Here is a 23,170-nt window from a genome sequence, read left to right on the forward strand (position 1 = left end):
TCTGACTCCCAAGATCGCCATGGGCATGGAATATGTGCCTACATTAAGGATGGCTTCCCATGTGGCAGGGATATCTCTAGAGAAGATCCTAATTTACCCTATATGTGCTTCAGGGTTGCACTTGCTAACACCACTGTATTTATATTTGCCCTCTATAGGCCCCACAACAGCGGAGTTACTATCTTTAAGAGCATATCTGAGAAAATAGACCACATACTGTCTTCACATCCCTCGGCTAACATCCACATCTGTGGTGACTTCAACGTCCATAACGTGGAATGGCTAACCCATTCAAATAAGACAGATGATGAGGGGAGGTTTTGTCATGATTTTGCCATTGCTTATGACCTCACTCAGATTGTTCGCGAACCCACCCGTGTGCCCGATACACCCAATCAATATGCAAGCCTCTTAGACCTTTTTCTTTCAACTTCCCCTGAGCTATGTTCATGTACCGTTCATTCTCCTTTAGGATCCTCCGACCACTCCGTCGTATCAGTTAAGATAAAAACAAAATGTAAGAAGCCATCAGACGTACCCCTCGACCGTACTGTATACCGATACTCTATGGCTGACTGGGATAGCTTCCGTACATTCATATCTGATTTACCTCTGCACTCCATGTTTAAAAAGGAAGTGTCCTCTATAGTATCAGATCTGACCGAATGGTTAATTGTAGGCATAGACCAATTCATACCATCTAAAAAATTCCAACAAAAACCTAACAGCCAGCCATGGTTCTCCCCAGAATGTGCTGCTGCTATCGCGCACAGAAATCACTTTTTCCATAACTACCAACGTAATAGATGCACTGAGACTAAAGCTGCTTTCAGGACTGCCAGCAACCACTGTAAAAGAGTAATAAAAAATGCAAGAGAGCTATATGCCCAGTCTGTTAAATCCAAGGTAGCTGATCAGCGGCTTGGTTCCCACCAGTTTTGGCAAATAACAAATAGGATCTTGAACAGAAGTGTGCGTTCTATCCCAACCATTATCAATGGACCAGAGGTTATCTCGTCAGCATCAGACAAGGCCAAACTATTTGCAAAGAACTTTGCAGCTAATTCTACCCTATGCGACGAAGGCCATCAACTCCCCATATTTCCTCCTATAACACAGAACAAGCTAGGTAACATACAAATATCCGTGCATGAGGTCGCCAAGCTAATAAAAAACCTAGATTCCAGTAAAGCAACTGGCCCTGATGGCATCCCAATTATAGTGTTAAAAAAGCTTCAACCAGAACTTGCTCCCATACTTACGAAACTATTTAAGCGCTGCCTTAAGGAGAAGTGCTTTCCGACCCCCTGGAAGACCTCCTCAGTTTGCCCTGTATTTAAGAATTCAGGTGATAAGTCATCTCCCTCTCAATACAGACCAATAAGTCTTCTCTGTGTTATGAGTAAGTTACTTGAATCAATATTAAATAGAGAAATAGTAAACCACCTCAGCAGGAATAACCTTCTTAGTGACGCACAATATGGTTTCCGCTCTGCAAGATCTACCGCAGATGTGCTGACGGTTATATCCCACAGGATTAGTGAATCTCTTGACAAAGGCTTCCTTTCTAGGGCAATTGCTCTCGACATATCAAAGGCCTTTGACAAAGTATGGCATAAGGGTCTACTTCACAAGATTTCCAGCTACGGTATAACTGGAAATGTTTTCTCAATCATTAAATCATTTCTCTCTGATAGGCTCATAAGAGTAGTGGTAGATGGACAAAAATCGGAGGCCTGCAATATAAATGCTGGAGTCCCTCAGGGGTCAATCCTGGGCCCAACTCTCTTCCTGATCTACATCAATGACCTCCCTAAACACATACTTAAATCATTCGTTGACATCTATGCTGATGACACGACCATCTACGGCAACACATCAAAGGCTGTAAATGACGAAGTTCTCTCGGATTCTCTCTCCTCTGATCTCGAGCGCGTGGTTCAGTGGGGGAAGATGTGGCTAGTTACCTTTAATGCATCCAAAACCAAACTCCTATCCTTACATCATCAACGCTCTGATCCCCAGCTGGCATCAATTGTGATGGATGGCTCTCGTCTGGGTGAGGCCCCGTGTTTTGACAAGCTTCTGGGTTTGACATTTACTCCTGATCTGAAATGGAACACGTACATCAAGTCTGTGGCCAAGGTCGCAGGAAAGATGGTGGGATCCTTCTACCGCTCCAGAAGATATCTCACTACTGATGCAATTCTCTATCTATATAAAAGCCAAGTACGGCCAAGGATGGAATACTGTTGCCATATCTGGGCAGGAGCTGCCAAAAACAGCCTATCATGCCTTGACAGAGTACAAAATAGACTTCGTGGTTTAGTGGGGGATGCCCTTTTCTCTACCCTGCAACCCCTCTCCCACAGAAGAGACGTTGCGAGCCTATCCTTGTTTTATCGTTATTTTCATGGCAGGTGCTCGTCTGAACTCCAATCCCTGGTCCCCCCTCGCCAATCTTTCACGAAAAACACCCGGCTAGCTGAATCCACTGTGAAAAATTTCCCCCACTCTATATCTGTGCCTAAATCAAAACGCGGATTTCATGAGCAAAGCTTCTTTCTTAGAACTGCACGCCTGTGGAACTCTGTTCCGTCTGCCTGCTTCCCTCCGGACTACAACTTGGATGTCTTCAAGTCTAATGTTAACAAATTCCTAATGAACCGCCCCCCTAATTAAACACTTCATAAAATCTCCTCACTAACGTGATGTACTTACAATAACCCTTATCCCTGAGTGGCTTCCGGGCCTTGATAAGTGGTGATCACTGTGTAAAAAAAAAAAAAAAAAAAAAAAAAGTTTTGTTTTCCTTATAAACATCCGTTTCTCATGTATCTAAGAACACCACCAAACACATAAAGTATATTTGTGCAAAATTTTTTAAAAAATCGAATCCGCCTAGCTGTTTTAGAGTCCATATGGAACGAACCGACAGAAACACATAGACAAAATGCCCTTTATATATAGATAGATATTTTATTACTATGTATAAATTCTTTATGCTGAGCAATGCATTTCATTTTATTTTTATTAAAACAAGAACAAAACATTTTAGATATTCACAGACTTGTATCAAGGCGGTGATTGAGGCTGAAGGTGGCTACATTGAGTAGATGTCAGCTCTACTACATAATCAAGTTACCTGATTCGATTTTTTTCAGTAAAAGTTTTAAAGATAAAAATGTAGTGTTGTTTTCTTTAGGGCAACACTTTTATCGTTCTAACCTGTAGAGAAATATTGACACTATCTTTTCTGTACTAAAAAAAAATGGATGTAAAAAAATAAAAAAGAACATCTCCCACTAGATTGTAAAGTCGATTTTGTACTCTGTCAAGGCAAGATTGTTTTAAACGGCACCTCCCCAGATGTGTTATTAATATTCTATCTTATATATAAACTTTATATAGGTAGAAAATTACATCGGGAATCAGGCACTTTCTGGAGCAGAAGAATGAGCCAACCAAATTGATGGCTAATCTTTCAGTGCCTTCCATTACTCGTGATAATGTTAAAGCAAGAGAGAGTAGTTTCCAGGTGTGATCGCAGTTTCTGATTAGAATAGTTTTAATGAAAATCGCTCCAGACAAGACATGAAACCACTTGATGTAAAGAGCTTTAAAAAAATATTACTTCAAGGTTAAAAACTTGCCAGCATTAAGTGCTAGATGGAATAGATTCTGATTCAGAAACAGCTATTCTTCCCTCTTTGTCAGAAACATCATTCTTGGCATGTGAGGACTAAAGGACAAAGTTTACATTAGATTTGAAGACAACCAAGCTGTAATCAACAGCAAAGCAGTCCCACGGTAATATGTTCCACAGGTAGGAAGCCCTTGCAAAGAAGCTTTGTCCATAGATATTCTTGCTGATGTTGTGGTAGTAAGACAGGTTCTTGCTGTGAATGTTTGAAGGTGGGGAACTAGAGATTGGAGCTCAGTTGCGCACCTTCCATAGAAATAATGATAGAGCAGAGAGAGACTAGCAACGTTTTTTCTGTGTAAAAGAGGCTGTAGGGAAGAGAAATGATCATCTTCCACTAGATCGTGAAGTTTATTTTGTACTCTGTCAAGGCTGGGAAGAATGTTATACTTCCCCAGATGTGACCATAGTACTCTATCTTCAGACGTTTTTTGAGCTCAGTCGATCACCTTCCCTGGAAATAACGATAGAGAAGAGAAAGACTATAAACGTCTTTTCTTTGAGAAATGGGCTGTAAGGACGAGAAGAAATCGCCCTTCCCACTCGATTTAAAAGTTGGTTTTGCACTCTGTCAAGGCAGGAAAGATGGCTCTCTGTACCACATCCCCAGATGTAGGAGAACCACTCTATGTTCAGACATGTATAACTTTTATATAGCACTAGTCTTGGTACCCGGCGTTGCCCAGGTGTTTGGGGGGGGGTGTTGAGCCAAAAAAAAAAGTGGTAGTAGGCAGGCAGGCTCGAAGCCATACCACGAAGGAGGAAAAGAACGGGGAAAAAAAGTGACATCTTTGCTGTTGTGCCCATCGCCAAACCGGAAGTGGCGAAGGTTTAAATTAAGGCTAGACAATCGAAAATATCAGCGAAAATGGAACCCCTCCCTGTAGAAAAGTGCCTAGTTGAGGATGAAGGAATTAAGTTTTTTAGCCAATTTTTCGATATTTGTCATCCGAAGGTCGAGCTCCAAAACACAACTGATCTCGTGAAAATCCGTCGCCTCTGTCAAAAGTTTTAGGCATAGATACATACATACATACATTTAAACATATAGGGGAGATTTATATTATAGATTACATTGGGAGTCAGATACTTTCTGGAGCAACAGAATGATCCAACTAATTTTACAGCAACTGTAGCAACATATTAGATATAAGGCATCAAATGTTTTCTTAACCGATTGAGAAAAATAAACCCAATATTTAAGCACCGTCAAGCACTATTACTATAAATGACTTTAATTAAAGAAAGATGCACAACGTCTTTTCTGTGAAAAAAATTGCTGTAGAGAACAGAAGAGAACATCTCTCACTAGATTGTAAAGTCGACTTTGTACTGTTAAAGCAAGATAGTTCTTTAATCAGCACTTTCCCAGGTGTGGTAGCAGTACTCCATCTTTAAACGTATATGATGCATATATATGAAGAGCAGGGTTTCCCAAACTTCAGGACACCATGGACCGACCCCCTTAGCACAATAAAGGTTTTTCACGGAGCACTAAAAAGATAATTTCTAAAATAAATATGAAAAACATTAATTTCAAATTTTAACACTAACTCATGATTTTGGGAGTTCCTTGATTTAAGACTTAAGCCAAAGGGAGCAACCACATGTATCATATCTCTTTCCAGTAAAAAAAGATTAATAATTAAATATCTGAAGCCATTTAATTTTTCCATATAGAACATTTGATCCTCTTTAAGAAAGGGCTTCTGGAATCCCTCAGCCTCACTCAAGAAGCCCCAGGGCTGTGTGGAGCGCACTTTGGAAAACCCTGATGTAGAGGATTGCATTGGGTACTTTTTGAATCATTAGAATGATCTAACCAATTTTTTTCAGCAACTTAAGCGACATATTGGATATAAGGTTTCCATTTTAGATCAGGGATTAAAGTCAGTGACTGATGACTTTGATCTTTTAGTGGTTTCTTGATCACATGATCCAGTTTGGGGTTTATGTATTGAATATCATGAACCTTTATTCACATTTGCCTCCTGCTACTATGATTTGGTCGTTCAGATTAAAATAGTCTGTGGCTCCTGCTGCTGTTTTCTTCTCACCTGTTATATCACAAGTTTGTAGCTGCTGCTGCTGTTCCTTTTGTGCATATCGTGACGGTTTGAAACAAAAGGAGAGCAAAGAGAGAGACGGAGAGAGAGAGTAATTGAAAGTCTTAAGCTTCCTCCTTTCCACACACACGTCTATATGACACTTAAAAAAAAAATCTATCTCAACTGCTTTCAGTGTCATTTAGAATACAAAAGCATTTTTCTCTGTTGACTTTTAAATGCAATCAATTATCTAGCTTCAAAAAGAAATTTAGTTTTAATAAAATGTGAGTTTCATCTTTTCATTCAGCATTTTTAAATCAAATATATAGATTGAAAGAGATAAGTAAATTTTTTTTTTCAAAACTCGTATAAATTCTAATAAAATTTAATTGAAAATAATAAAAAAAATCTAACTTAGTGCAACTAATCATGTAAAAAGTCAACTTTCCAGCTGAAACGTTTGCTCACTTTTATCACAACTATCACTTTCTTGTTTACACTGATTTTCTCTCGATCCATGACGTAATTCTGAAAATTCAAATCAAATTTATTTGGCAAGAGATAGCATAGTGCAACCAGCCACGTACAGAAAACTCGTAAATTCTAATCAAATTATTTGAGAAAAAAAAAGCTAACATAATGCAATAAACCATATAAAGAAATAGGTGGAAGCCATTTATATTCATATATAATCTGAATGTTCGTTCAAAGCCGCTTTAAACCTGGATATGGTAATCATCGTCATTTCCTCCTTTGTTAGGTTGTTCCATGGAGTCGACAGCCACGTAACTCTTGTTTCTCCTATTTTGTCCTTTAGTCCTTACATTTCATCAGCTATGTCTTCAACAAAGAGGGAAAATTGCTGTTTTCTAAATCCAGTATAGATTGAAAGAGATTAATAAACACTTTTTTTTAACTCGAATAAATTCTAATTAAATTTATTTGAAAAAAAAAATGAAGAAATAAACAAACAGTGCAATTAGCCATACAAAGAGATAGGTGGAAGTCATTTGTATTTTCGTCCTCACATTCCATGAACGATGTTTCTGGCACAGAGAGAAGAATTGCTGTTTTCTGAGTTGGAATATATCCATACAACATTTATTGTTGTCTAGTTTTTGACCTTGAAACGGTATTGTTTTTTAGTTCCTTACATCAAGTGGTTTCATGCCTTGTCTTGAGCGATTTCCATAAAAAAAATTCAGAATCAAAAAGTATTCATCATTTTAACATTAGTACCAGAAATGGAAAATTAAGTTTTAAAAAAAAAAATCGTTTTCCAAATCAGAAACTAGGCAAAAAAAAAATAAATAAATAAATATTCCGATTATTCCAATTCAGATTTTGATTCTGATTTATTGTCTCAACAATCACATTCCATCATTAGTGCCAAAAACGGAAAATTAAGTAAAAAAAAAAAAAAGGTTAATATAGCGCAGAAAGCCATATAAAGAAATAAATGGAAGCCATTTATATCCATATGCAATCTGAATATTTGTCTTAGCCGCTTTAAACCTGGAAATAATAATCACCACCATGACCTCCTCTGGCAAGATGTTCCATGAACTCAGCAGGCTCGTAACTCTTGCTTCCTTTTTTTGTTCTTTAGTCCTCACATTCCATCAGCGATGTTTCTTGTTAGAAATTGTTAGAAGGAAAAATTGCTGTTTTCTGGTTCTGAATCTATAAATCTAACACTTAATGTTTGCTAGTTTTTGACATTAAAGTAAATTTTTTTTAGTTCCTTACATTAAGTGGCTTCATGCTTTGTCTTGAACGCTTTTCAAAAAATAAATAAAACAAAACACGAACAGAGAATACATACTTTCTTTATTCTATTGAGCCAAAAGCGACAGTGATGCATATTTGAGATACCACGATTTGATATTGTGGTTGCTTATGTTCAATGTCAGAATCGAGTTTCCTCACGTCACCTGTTGCTACGGCGAAAATAGATTTAGTCTTTAATTCCGTTTTTCTAGGTAATCTTATATTCATTAACATAAGAATATTTAAATGCATTCAGTAAATATATAATTCAACATTTGATAAAATATGATTATTAAATTTAAATTTTAAAATTCGTGCAAACATTATTTTTTTTTTTTTATTCTTTGGACTACTGTCCTCATCTTTGTTGTTATTTTCACACCCTTCTTTAGCTGTATCCTATTGAACTCTTTCTGTCAAACTCGGGAATCTTTTTATCGAACTCAGGAATCTTCAAAAACTGTCAAACCGAACCCCTTTATTTAATTCACGGGTGTATCATACCCTCGTTCCATCAGCCGTGACTGAGTAGACATCCAAAGTAATTCGTAATTGCATTTTGTGTGTCGCCCGCACTGATGATTGAACCTTCAATCTCCGGAAGAGTGAAAACTGAATTTTATGAAGTAACTTATCCACTACGCCACAAAGGTCGGAGGTTACATTGGCCAAAAACATTGTGAAAATAACACTCAATATATAATAACAGTTGTTTGAAGAATCCAAATTGTATGGAATGTCAGGAAGTTTCATTAGGTGTTCTGCTGGTGTGGCAGGCTGAAAGCAGACTAGTTCTGTGTGTTAGGATGATTAAAATGAAATGAACCGCATAATGAATCAAATCAAGATTATGAAGTTCATCTTTTTTTTTTTTTCTTTTTTTTTTTTACACAGTGATCACCACTTATCAAGGCCCGGAAGCCACTCAGGGATAAGGGTTATTGCAAGTACATTACGTTAGTGAGGAGATTTGCTGAAATGTTTACTTAAGGGGGCGGTTCATTAGGAATTTGTTAACATTGGACTTGAAGACATCCAAGTTGTAGTCCGGAGGGAAGCAGGCAGACGGAACAGAGTTCCACAGGCGTGCAGTTCTAACAAAGAAGCTTTGTTCATGGAATCTGCGTTTTGATTTTGGCACAGATATAGAGTGGGGGAAATTTGTCACAGTGGATTCAGCTAGACGGGTGTTTTTCGTGAAAGATTGGCGAGGGGGGACCAGAGATTGGAGTTCAGACGAGCATCTGCCATGGAAATAACGATAAAACAAGGACAGGCTCGCAACGTCTCTTCTGTGGGAGAGAGGTTGCAGGGTAGAGAAAAGGGCATCCCCCACTAAGCCACGAAGTCTATTTTGTACTCTGTCAAGGCAGGATAGGCTGTTTTTAGCAGCTCCTGCCCAGATATGGCAACAGTATTCCATCCTTGGACGTACTTGGCTTTTATATAGATAGAGAATTGCATCCGTAGTGAGATATCTTCTGGAGCGGTAGAAGTATCCCACCATCTTTCCAGCGACCTTGGCAACAGACTTGATGTACGTGTTCCATTTCAGATCAGGAGTAAAGGTCAAACCCAGAAGCTTGTCAAAACACGGGGCCTCACCCAGACGAGAGCCATCCATCACAATTGATGCCAGATGGGGATCAGAGCGTTGATGATGTAAGGATAGCAGTTTGGTTTTGGATGCATTAAAGGTAACCAGCCACCTCTTCCCCCACTGAACCACGAGCTCGAGATCAGAGGAGAGAGAATCAGAGAGAACTTTGTCATTTACAGCCTTTGATGTGTTGCCGTAGATGGTCGTGTCATCAGCATAGATGTCAACGAATGATTTAAGTATGTGTTTAGGGAGGTCATTGATGTAGATCAGGAAGAGAGTTGGGCCCAGGATTGACCCCTGAGGGACTCCAGCATTTATATTGCAGGCCTCCGATTTTTGTCCATCTACCACTACTCTTATGAGCCTATCGGAGAGAAATGATTTATCTGAGACATTTTCGTTTCACTGTCGTTCCTCCTTATGAATACTACAATAAGTAACATCCTCCTCCCCCCACTCTACCCCACCCCACCCCAGAGGTAAATACTTTTCACATTTTTAGCACTAAGTTTAGAATTATAGCAAATTTTATTGTAAACGTAAAATGCCTAAAACTAGTTTGGAAAAATCCAGTTGCCATCTTCCCAAACCAGCTGAGAAAAATCCATGGGAGAAGGATAACTGAAATTCAAAACTACCTTTTATGTTTCTGGATTTTTAAGATGAAGATTAATTCTTTGTATTAATAGGATTCTTCGGACTGCTGTCCTCATCTTGAATGTTATTTCCACAATGTTTCATCTGATGTAACCTCTGACCATTTTTTCTGGACCTCTATCTCAACCATCATCAACGGATCAGAGGTGATTTCTTCAGCGATGTATCCTCTGATATTTTTCTAGAAAATCGGAGGTTACAGCGACCAAAACGTTGTGAAAATAACTCGGCATATAATAACGGTAGTCTGAAGAATCCAAATAGTACAAATCACTTTTTTTTACTTACAAAATATGAACTTAAGTTATCATTTTTAAAAATAGTTAACCTCTTTCTTGACTTGCTTATAAAGATAGCGACTATACTTTTCCTTCAGTTTACATTTCAGCATTTCACATTCACATTGAAACTTGCTATAACTGAGTAGTTTTAATGTTATTTTTTATGGTAACATAGAAACAATCTACTTAATGATGGCTGCTGGTTTTTAAATCACAAACTGTCAAGCGGTGTTTATCATCTAAAAATTTTTTAAAACTTTGTTGCCATACTATTCTGAATAATTTGTTTTAAGTGCCAAATTAAAAAAGAAAATCAAGTCTATATCCAGAATATCAGGAAGTTTCATTATGTGTTCTGCTGGTTTGTTAGGCTGAAAGCAGGCTCGAAATGTTCTCTTGAATAATGATAAGAGAGAGATGCTCGTAGAGTTCAGTCAGTTCATGATGTCCCCCCGTGTGCTGTGCCATTAAGCCTTGATGATCTGAATTATGACATAGATGATTAAAAAATATTTGTTAATTTTAGATGGCGGTATACCGAATGTAAGCAATGTATCTATCTACCCATATATTGAACTAATACGTACGAGGCGTGTTTGAATCAATTCCCACTTTATTCATTCCGTTATATTCATTTATTTACGACTGAACGAATTAGTGCAACCAGATTATAAAGGATTAATAAACCTAAGCCGTGGAGAAAATCCCGCATGGTGGGACCAATTATTCCACTCATCTCTGCACTCTGCAGTCATCGGTTACAATACCAATCTGTTGAGAAGACCGATGAGTTTTGATCGCTTGCAGTCCCTCAGTGATGCTGTTACATATCCTTGGCTTGTTACCAAATTCCATCATTGGCAAGATGTAATGTTAATTTGATGACTTACGCACCGAGTTAATCTTCTATCAGCATTTAAGCTGGAGCATGACGTCACGGAATGAAATGCATATATAGGCATCAAGGTTGAAGGAAAAAGGGAGGGGAAAAAAGAAAAAGTTTAAAATGCATGGCGATTCGAAAGGAACGCTCAGCAAGCACGCAATGTCTCCTCCTCTCAACCCCGTTAGAAGCGAGCCGGTCGACCTGTTAGTCTTAGAGAAAATTACGGCAACACAACAGCGGATTATTGCCAAAAGAGCTGAAGTCTTGAGATTTGGAAAAAGGCTAAAGAATGGCGAATCTCTGTTGTAAATATGTGTCGGTGAATTAAGTGGGAAAGCGGATGAAATGAATAACCTTTTTTTTTCTTTCACTTTAAAAAAAGTTCGTGTCAAAGTTTTCTTCTTTTTTTCTTTTCTGTTAGCCTCTACATGCAACGTGTTGGGTTCATTTTAAAAGTAATCGCAACGTTACAGAGGGAGCAAAATTGTCGACATAAAGCACATCCCATATTAGCAACGTATCAATTGTGAAGGTTGAATTATCAAAAAACAAAGTCGAAAAATATATTTTACCAGTAAAAAACTTTCAAATATAGTGGCATAGCTCTAACACATAGCGGTTTACTTGTCAACTCAGTTATCCACTCCAAAGCAGCACTACCCTAAGTGGGTTGAACCGGCTTCTTGCAAAGGAGGAAATTCTATGGGCGAATTAAATTCACAAGCTTTTCTATCCTCATCAAGAGAGATGACAACATTTTGCAGTTCTTACAAGTAGATGTTGACATCCTTTTATATACACCGCCTGTTATTCCCAAATGGTTGCCCATCTGATGCTAACCAGGCTAAACCAAGCTTACCATTGGTGATCTAATGAGAACTGGTGTGTCAACGTAACTATGCTGTATGCTTACCAATTGTTGCTACCCGACACGGACTTCTGTTGTTGTACCTAACGGAATAAATGTATTCTAGATTTTATGTGTATTGTTTTCCACTTGACGATAAAATATGTTGAGTTGAGACTCCTTGTTAGATATTCAATGTCTTTTGGACAGTCTGGTGTTTGAAAGTAATCAATTATTTTGGGGGGGGGGTTTTTTGGGGGGGGGGTATTTTTTTTAAAATACAACGTGACTCAAATGCCACGCACCCAAAGGATTATTAATACAATTCACAATCTTTTTGTAATCCAACTATATTTAGTATAAATAAGCCTCAGTCTATGCCTGACATACCCACCGAGTTTCAATTATGGATATCTAACAGCCATTATTTAGATATGTGTGATTTCAGCTGTGATGGCCCTATTCAGTTTAGATACGGCATAATCACGTTGATACATCAGTTCTCATTAGGTCTCTGAAGTTAAGTAACATTGAGCCTGGCCAGTACTAGTGGGGTGACTATTTGGGAATACCAGGCGCTGTATGTAGGAGGATATCCAGACTCCTCCCTGCAAGAACTGCAAAAACATAACATCGTAATCTCCTCTGAAGGAATCTACATAGAACGAGGGATTGCTTGTGAATTTGATATTCTCTAGAAACTTCCACTTTCTAAGGAAGCCGGTTCAACCCACCAAGGGTGAATGTTGTTGGCATATTCAGCTTAGGAATAGTCTGAAGATTGTTTTGATAGCCATTATCTTTGAAATGACCACAGACAAAATCGGAGGTAAGGTTGGTGAGTGTAAAGCTCCTTCAAGATCACACATCCTGCTGATGAAACGATCACTAAAGTGTTCCTGCATATCATTGAATGACGATGGAACAAAAACTGTTGCACATCCATTACTGGAACTTGGTGGCCAAATCAGGCATGGTTTTATTGCAAATATAATTGTAAATTTTATTAATTTAATGAGTAGAATTTTAGGAGGTCAGGTTATAATTAAATCAGACTAATAAATGTAAAAGAATAGAAAAACTCATAGTCCTCACCCACCCCACCCCCGTCAACCCGGCCACAATGGCACTAGAGTCTCGGCTGTTGTTGAGATGGCTTCTTCTCTGTTGGCTGAGATATAGTTAGTCTGCATAGTCCTGTGCACTTCTAGGAGGTCCACCCATGCTGGCTTTACCTTTCGACCGTTTGAGAAAAGGTTAGTTTATTGCTAATCGCCTGAACTCAGGCATCTGTAAATGCTGACGGGACTGCATAGGTATTTTTTATAGGCCAGAGTGCTTTTTTCTCTATGGCACTGGCTTTTAAAATCCTACTTTTTTGAACTTGTGTCATATTTTACTACTGTGGGAGCAAAATAAATGTGTCGTACCCTCCTCCCTAAAATAAATGTTTTAAAAAAACATTCCTCAAGAAAAAAAACAAATCATGATCATATATATTTTACCTGCAAGTATCATAAATCACAATTATTGTGCTAAAGTTCCAAAAATAAAACGAAATGTATGCAGCAATATCAAGTTCATGTAAGATAAATAAATGTACTTTATGTATCTGGGGATGTTCTTAGATAGGTTTTTATAAGAATTTCTCCAATAAGTATCGAAAATCGATAATAATTTGATTAAAGAAGAAAAGGTCTGGTTTTGACCAAAGTTAACACTCTTATACAGCCTAACATTACAAGTGCATTTGAGAAACTTTATCACTACACAAACAGAAGAGCCCAATGTATAAAATCAACAGAGGGGTCTTTGATAAGACAGGGGCGTATTCGAAATGAAAGGATTGTCTAACCATATACTTTAATAAGTTTCCAAACTTTTTTGTACAGAAACTTTAAATTGCGTAGACTCTTGAAAATTCAGTATGTTATTGCTATGCATCTTATGATATGAGATGAAAGACCAATTTTTTATTATTTCAGGCTCAAAAGAACAGCTACAGCAGGAATTTGAATACACCCTACTAAAGCCTGATTGTCACAGTTAGTGAATTTCAAAAATACAATCTTGACGTGTCGAACGATATGCAATAAAAGTTTGTTTCGAACTTGGAAAAAATGCTACAGAAACGTATGGAATGTTTCAGACTGCTTTTGGACCATCTTACATGAATCGAGCATCGGTTTTAGTGTGACATAAGAGATTCAAGGAAGGCAGGGAATCTGTGAGAGAGAGTATGAGAGGTGTGGAAAGAGTAAGGAAGTCAGAAAACCAGAGTTGATTGGCCAAATAAAGAATTTCATGGATAAGGACCATCGTGTGTCTATAGAGACAATAAGTGCACAGTTTGATGTCAGTGTGGGAACTGTACACACAATTATATGTGAGGAACTGAAGATGCGAAAGATTTGCACAAAGTTTGTCCCAAGGGTGCTCCATCCTTGTCACAGATTATTTGACCAAGATAGGCATTAAGACAGTTCCTCGCCCTCCCTATGGTCCAAACCTTGCTTCCTGTGACTTTTGGTTATTCCCAAAGCTCAAAGAAAATCTTAGAGGCTGTTGTTATGAGACAATTGAGATGAAAAAGGCTGTACCGAGGGTTATTGATGCACTTACATAAGAGAACTTCCATGGGGCCTTCGAGAAATTGTTGGAACGGTACAACAAGTGCATTGCAGCTGGAGGAGATTACTTCGAAGGAGACTAGAGTTTCGTTGGTTGGTTGGTTGTTTTGTTTTATCAACCCTTTTCAGGTTATTTAATGCCGAATATGGTGATTTTGAAGAACGATTTTTTTAATATAGTATATTTGTTTTTTAAGTCGTATTCTATTTAACCCATAGTTGGGACCCTAACAGGTACTACCACTCCGGGTCAAAGTGGACCTGGGAGCAATGGTAATTAAAGGGTAGCTCCACACTCCCTAAGGCCTGCAAGCTGAGGCCTCACCATCGGATATAGTTTAAGGTCATATCCAGGACCGCTAGAGTTTCGTGTGTGTGCTATCAATAAAAGTGTTCATAAGAAAAAAAGTCTGGAAACTTATTGAAGGCACCCCATATCTATTCATTCTGGATAAAATTCAAGTTTTGCATGTGTGACAGTGTAGCTTCACCTTTTTGCTTCATCATTCCTCGATTTGGACGTGACAAATACATTTCTGCAGGGAATTTCTGCTTGAAATACATTAAGAAACATCACGTATCCATTCTATGATATTTTACAACAGAATGACTTATTTTGTGTTAACATTTCAAGTTAAGAAATTGCCCTGAAGGAATTAGCAGCATACTACATTTGGTAAATGTTCAAGTTTCAAATGTTTTTTTTTTTAATGTACTAACGAGTCACGTCTTACCAAAGTCCAAAAACTACTCAAGAATAAGAGTTAAGGAGCTTACCATGTAGATGGTGGTACAATACCATAAGGATTAGTACCGATAGTTGAAACTGGGAAGAATTTGATTATTTAAGAGGACGGCTCAGCAAGAATTTGTTTACATAGGACTTGAAAACGACCATGCTGTATTATGTTTCTGAATTTAAGTAAAGTAAATGAGTTCTAGCCCTATTGGGGGGGGTACTAGAAGTCCAATAAATATACTTTATAATTTATTTTGCCCCTGGTCATCCTTAAACTGTTGTATCTTGGAGGATACCAACCATTCTCATATTCTACCGCAATCTGTTTTATTTTGGATATCTCACTTAGGCCTCCAGTCTTTAATAAAACTACATTAAATATATTACCACATGCATATTCCAATTGTGCTTTTCGGTCACGTGTTTCATATACCTGATGCAATAAAATGCACAAACAGTATTGCAATATGTGTGAAAAGAATAAAATATTCTTAACACGTTTGCAATTATTATTTTTTTTCTTATTACAAATAAGATATACTATCAGGGAGACTCGTTGCCCGGGACTGAATGATGATCAACGAATATTTCACACTCTTATATTTTTTATTGTAATGGAAATCGCTCGGGAGGAAGCTTCACATGCCTCCATGCAGCAACTTAGTCCAAAATATATGTTATTCTACATCGCACTCTAGAGAGCCTACTGTTTCTTTTATAAAAGAAATTTACATGCGGGGTTTGAGCCTACAGACCACACCATGTAAAATAAATAAATAAATAGATAAAATGCTATCAACTTACCCACAGTAGAAATTTCATGGCCCGTTGTTCTATTATTGTTGCTAAGCAACGACATGAAAAAAAATGGCTTTACCAATGATAGATAAATTAATAAACGGTTTCGATTATCGGTAATTATTGGCGGTATTCTGAGACAAAACTTAACTAGTATCACTCTCAGACTTATACACTAATTTACTTTAAATTTTAAAGAAAATCAGTTCATTTGTTTCAGAATCTATAAGGAACGAACGCACACACACACACACACACACACACACACAAAGTTGCATTTATGTTATTGTAGAGATTAGCTACTATGATTAGGGCCAGATTTATATTTTTCTTTTAATATTTGTAAATGTTATCCCACTCCCAATCATGAATGTTTTTGCTGAATAAAAATTCCTTTTAAAACAAATTTACGATTATTCATCTCAGTAAGATCAAGCCACAGAGTGAATGTGGTATTTTGGTAAAAGTGTCTAGCGTAGGATAAGCTCGACAGTTTTTTGACAAAAATGAATGACTATCGAATCCCCCCCCCCAAAAAAAAACGCTAATTCGGCCTTTATGCTTATTGTTTTTGTTTTAAAAACACATTGTTGTAAATATACATTTTTTGCTTAAATTAAATAAAAGGCATCAAATGCATGTTCCAATTTTCCTTTTGGATCACGTGTTTCATATACATGATACTATAAAATACACAAAGATTACTGCAATGTTTGCAAAGAGAATAAAATATTCTCAGCACATGCTTTCTTTTACTTGGGAGTCACCACTTATCAAGACCCAAAGACCACTCGAGGATAAGGGTTAATGACCGTAAGGTGGTGGGGGTAGTAATCACTAATGGTGCAAACTGAGTAGAATTTGATTATTTATTGTGCGTGGCTTAACCGGAATTTGTTTACAATGAATTTGAAGGCTACCCTGTTGGGTTCTCGACGAAGTTACTATTTTGGAGAACTTTCCTTATACTTCCCAGATGATAATATCTACGATTCCAAAACGGACACCGTCTCTGTCTTTATTTTGATCAAGTTTTAAAAAATTGCCTGCCCTTTCGAGTGGTTGTTTATCTTTTTCATATAAAAGCAAAACTAATCAAAGGAAAGGCACCAGTGCTTGGCTTTCCTGTCGGGGACGTCCAGAAAGGCAATTAGCTTTGATCAATGTTGCGGAAACCTTTCATATCAGACAATTGCTATTCATTTGGACGCTGCCAGAGCTCCCCCTTTTAGGAGAGAGCTGGTTTTCCCCAACATCGTAGGGAAACAGATAGACAGAAACTGGCCTACAGCCAGAGTTAAGTGTGTGATTCTTAACTTAAGCTAGATGTTCATTTTTGCGTCTGCATAATCTCATTCACTTAACTATCCATTTCTACTTTTGGATTGATATCGCTAAATTTGAATGCTTTATACTTCCTGTCACGTCATGGCATAGCGGTAAGATGTCAGGTTTTCTTTCACTTTCTTTTCTGCCTTTGCGTCATGGGTTCGAGCCTGCCTGCCTACTAACAGTTTGGGGGGAGGGTTACACACCTACAAATACCCGGGCAACGCCAGGCACCCCCACTAGTCTCTTATACGAACTGAAATGGGTATCGATGCTTATAAAAGACGATTCTTACCATCTTCTCTTTTATGCCTATAAGATAGGACAACTATCTTACTCTTTCATGGCGCTTTTTTCAACTCCCCCCCCCAACTTTTTTATTGGGTTGCAACCAAAAACTCCACATCGTCTGGCCCTAATTTCGACAAGAAAATCAAAGAATCCAACATGACTGCAGCCGTTCACACATGGACTTAACAATGCAATACACGCACATCAATAATTCCCCCCACTCTTTATCTGTGCCTAAACCTAAACGTAGATTCCATGAACAAAGCTTCTTTCTTAGAACTGCACACCTATGGAATTGTCTTCCGTTTTCCTGCTTTCCAGCTGACTACAATATGGTTGTCTTCAAGTCTAACATAAACAAGTTTTTGATAAGCCGTTCCATATAAGTTATATTACTAACTATTAAGTTTACATGTTGAAACAAGTAACGTAGAAAGCAATACAAATGACGACTCAACAAACAAAGGTAGATCAAATAAGAAGTGTATTAGGAAAAAGTATATTTACAGGATATTTACATAATGGTGTCAAATAAGAGAGTCTTTGCTGGAGAAACATATCTGCTCTCAGCGGCCTTCGGTGGCTTCTGGTGAACACACACTCAGACTAACTGAGTCTTCCTATTTATGTGTAATTGCTATCCACATATGCAAATGACTGTGTGCCACCACAACACCCTCCTCCCAAGATTTGAAGTCGCACAGATTTCAATATCTTTTTCTCTTGGAATTTAACATTAATGGTTCATTAAACTTTCTTTTTCTTTAGATATACGGTGGGGGCTGCCCAGTCGCTATGTTCTATTTTTGATAGTATTCCTGTCTGTTCCAATCTGTCTAATTCTTTATTAATCTTTTCCAACCCAGCGAACGGAACGTTTCGTTTTTTTCTAAAAATTGGGCTGGTGTTTTCTTTAAGTTCAAACGAGGCCTTAAATTTATTGCAACGACCTAATTTAGTCATAAATACATCAGGGAATAATTTTTTTAAGTCCTCTTTTATATTTTCTGTTGTTGGAGTAGTACATTCTATTTTTTACAGAATGTATTAATTGGCTTATCCCAGAGTCCAAATTTCTCAATTAAATCTATTCCAAACAGGTTTTCGCTATTTTTCAATACAAACATTTTTAATTTCTTCGTAATCCCTTTCAATTTTATCGGAAGGATAACTTCTCCTTCAAATTTTATCCCACCACCAGTTACCGTCCGAGCTGATTTACTTGTTTTCATCATGGTTGGTTTACCCAACTTTTTCCATGTATTCAAGTTTATTATAGAAATATCGGATCCTGAATCCAGTTGTAATTTTATTGGCGTTTTAAATATTTCCGCTTTTATGTATTTTCGCCGATTTTTGTCTAATTTTTCCTTTGATTTTGTTTGCTGTACTCTCTTTCTGGTGAAATCTTTATATCTGCAACAATCGCTTTTGTGTCCGACTTTCTTGCAAATGTAGCATTTTTTCTTCTTATAAGGGCAATCCGATTCCCAATGTCTTTCTGCACATCTCTTACAGTTATATCGGAAGAGCCTGTAATATTCTTTACTATAATTATAATTATTATATTTGGAATATCTCGTTCCGTTTTGACTGCTTTTATTTGTATAGTTCTTGGGTGGTGTGTATAGTTTTCTAACCTTTCTTACATATGCCACTCCGGATTCTTCTATCTTTTTTTAATCCTTTTTTAGTGTAATGGCCCTTTCACAATCCTCTGCTAATTTCTGAAGTGTTAAATCTTGCTCATATTCCAGCTTAGACAACACTCGTCTGCGTATTTCTGCATTTTTCGTGGAGACTAACCCTTGTGCGAAGATTAGGCATTTGAAATCTTCTACTGTTAGTTCCGCTAGCTTAAAATTATCACAGTTTTTATTGACAACTGATGCGTATGTCAAATAATCTTGGTTGTCCATCTTCATTAGATTCATACACAACCATCTCTTATGAAAAAGAGATGTATTCGGATTAAATAATTCTTTTAGTAATTTTACAGCTTCCATGAAATCTAATTCTGTAGTTTTTTTAGATAGTATATAACCTACGAACTTGCTGTGTTCTCTTACACCCAACTTCCTGAGTAAAAGGCCCACTTTCTGGCTATTTCGCCAACTTTTGCAGTCCAGTTGAAAGACATCCTCGTATCTTGTATAGTATGCTTCAAAAGTCTTTTCTTCCTCCGGCACATAATTAAATGTGTCCTTGCTATTAAATATAGTTGTATGCGAGAAATTAGTACTGTCGACATTTTCTCGATTAGTCTTTAATATTTCCAGTGTTTTAGCAAAACGTTCATTTTGCCTTTCTTCATATTCAAATTGTAATTTTTTCTGCCTTTCTTCTTGTTCAAGTTGTAATTTCTTCTGCCTTTCTTCTTGTTCTATTTGCCATTTCAATAATTTCTCCTCTCTACGTGCATCTAGCTCAGATTGCGCCTTTTGTTGCGTCTGCAAAAATTGCATTAACATTCTAGATAAATCTTCCATTTTTTTTTGTATCCTTCAGTAGCAGTAATGCAGTTACGAAGAAAAATTGTACAATTTCACATGCAACACAATATTCGCACCATATAAAATGGCTTGTGTTACAAAGATAAATTGTTCATAGTTCCTGTTTTCAATAGTAATATCGCTGCTAGAATAATATTTTCTCACTTCGCTAGCGAGTCAATCTCATCCAACCACAACATAAGAACTGAGGCTTTTGCTGAAACCACAAAATACGATTTACTTTTCCGTTTTAGGCATTTCCTAATAAATAACAGTCGAACTTAAGTACAACTCTTTCCATAGAAAAAAAAAAGTTTTTCAACTCGAGTCACAATTGAAAAAAATAAAATGTATGGACTACATTCAAATTTTTTTTTTTTTTTTTTTTGCGTGACGTTTTACTGTCTTATATCCGTTATCCAGTGACAACTTTAGTTTTAAAAAAAATCTTTCCTTGATTTTAGTTAAACTGTAGTATTTTTTTTAATACCGAAGAGAAAAATTTGGTTTACCAAAAAGTCTTTAGTTGGTATTTGCCGCAATTTAGGAAATCCACTGGTGAACTTTTTTTTTCTTCGTATGTTACTTCCTTGTAATTTAGTAATACGAATCTGTTTGTCGTTTTACAAAAATTCACTTTTACAGTTTATTATTTTTTTTAAGATGGATTCCACGGGAAACGGCGTAAATCGTCGCTTTTTTTTTTTTTTTTTTTTGCCACGTTCGAGTTTGTTTTTTTTTTTCTTTGAGACTGCAATTAAAGGTTTTGGTTTGTCTCTTTTTTTTTTCGACTAGTATTTTAGTAAATAAAATACTAGTAATCGAGGTTATTTTTTTTTAATCTGAATGTAGTTTTTGTTCTTGAAATTTGGGAAACAACCCTTTCTTTCTTTTAGTGTTGTACTTCGCGAGGAAAATATTTTACAGTTTTCCAATGTTCGCTGAATTATTCATATTTTCCGCTTGAGTCGAACTTCTCTTTAGCGTAAAATCCGTTTTTACGACTATTTCGTTCGTCGAAACTTGTATTAATTAGAAAAGTCAACCGTTGCGTTGTACTTTTTTTTTAGTGAGTTCTTTCCATTTCTTCGTCAAACTGTTATATTTGACGTTCATCTTCGTCGTCACTGTTAAGTTTGCAGGTTGAAACAAGTAACGTAGAAAGCAATACAAATGACGACTCAACAAACAAAGGTAGATCAAATAAGAAGTGTATTAGGAAAAGGTATATTTATAGGATATTTACATAATGGTGTCAAATAAGAGAGTCTTTGCTGGAGAAACATATCTGCTCTCGGCGGCCTTCGGTGGCTTCTGGTGAACACACACTCAGACTAACTGAGTCTTCCTATTTATTTGTAATTACTATCCACATATGCAAATGACTGTGTGCCACCACAACACTAACGATTACTTTATTGTCCAATTGTCTACTGTACACTCTTTAACCTTTATCCTCGAGTGGCCTATTGCCCTTGATAAGTGGTGATGCCTTTGTAAAAAAAAAATATATATATATATATACTTACATATATACATGGACACGGCCTGACTTCAATAAATTCCTACGGACTTTCTCATAATATGAATTCCTTTCCGTTCCGTTACAAACAGAACATTCATCCTATCCTTCATCCATATACTTTTCGCTATTCTCTACCAACAGGACATTTATTCAACACCACATGAACTCTTTAGTCTTTTGTTTACATCCACACTCCTGGACATTAATTTACCAATAAATTTCCTAATTGTAGACTGTCTACTTCGTGTGTTAATATGCCCCAATGATAATTAAAAAAAAAAAAAAAAGACTACCCTGAAACTACTTCAGATCAAATTATAGACACTTATGTCCAAAAAATAAAGAATAGCCATAATCCCCCTCTCCGCTGAGATACCTTGAACAGACTGGAACGTATTTCTCTTTCTCCTTCTCCCTCTCTTTGCTGCACCTTTACTCTTCCTAACCCTACTTATCTATCCTCACGAACTAAACAACCCCCTTTGCCAGTGTTTAAGTCACACGCAGATTTTTTTTTTTTTGTATATAAAATGAATATTGATTTTCGTTTCAGTGTCGCTCCTTTCTTTTCGGTCTGACGAGGTGGGTCTCTCTAAATTGATATTCCACTGAAACATGTATGCACATATGTAACTAATAATGTTTGTATAATAAACATACTATATATCTGCTCTGTCCTCCATTGAGCATTCTTTAATAAATACAGGGGTTTCAGTGGATATACATCTAGGAAACCAAACTATACAACCATTTTATATATATATATATATATATATATATATATATATATATATATATATATATATATGTGTATATATATGTGTATATATATATATATATATGTGTGTATATATATATATATATATATATATATATATATATATATATATATATATATATATATATATATATATATATATGAAATAAAATGAAGGTGGAAGGACCAGGTCCTTCCACCTCCATTTTATTTCATATCGTCGGATTTAATCCAGCTCAACAATCATATATATATATATATATATATATATATATATATATATATATATATATATATATATATAGTCATCCACAGACAGTTGTTCTTTCATCTATGCTTCATCATTGTTACTAGACGTAGAGAGATTCATAATCTGAGTGCCAGTGGTTAGCATCTGATGCTCTGCTAACTGAGTCATCAAATCACCTACTAAGAGGAAAAGGGATTATATTGTATTTAAATGCAATTCTTTATTTGTTTACATTTTCTTACGATACTGATACCTGAAACATATCTATCACATGTTCTTATTTTCTTTTCCAGACTATTGATGATCTTGAAAGAAAAGTAAAAGAGGCAAATATTGAGATTGCTGTAAGACAAAGTTTCTTAACGGATCCTACCAATGCCGTCAAAAATCTCAAAGTAAGAATTTTAAATCTTTAAAAAACAAAACAAAAAACATGTACTTCTATTAAATATACACAGTTGTCTCCCTTTCTTGCTAAGTTTAACGCCATTTTCTTTCTAATAGATTGTGTGACCATAAAACCCAATATCGTTTATGTAAAAAGAATTAAAAACTCTCACTTCT

At 36.5% G+C, this 23,170-nt stretch overlaps 1 protein-coding gene across 1 annotated transcript in view; it reads left to right on the forward strand.

The window, feature by feature from the left end:
- LOC145285934 (gamma-aminobutyric acid type B receptor subunit 1-like) overlaps nucleotides 1–23,170 on the forward strand; it is a 408,900-nt gene that overhangs the window by 122,770 nt on the left and 262,960 nt on the right. The window contains exon 3 of the mRNA XM_080134438.1: nucleotides 22,900–23,001. Coding sequence (XP_079990564.1) covers nucleotides 22,900–23,001 — 102 coding nt within the window. The remainder of the gene's footprint in view (nucleotides 1–22,899; nucleotides 23,002–23,170) is intronic.

This window comes from Euprymna scolopes, chromosome 10 (genome assembly GCF_053919585.1).
Source record: "Euprymna scolopes isolate OS-2025 chromosome 10, ASM5391958v1, whole genome shotgun sequence".
Classification (NCBI taxonomy): domain Eukaryota; kingdom Metazoa; phylum Mollusca; class Cephalopoda; order Sepiida; family Sepiolidae; genus Euprymna; species Euprymna scolopes.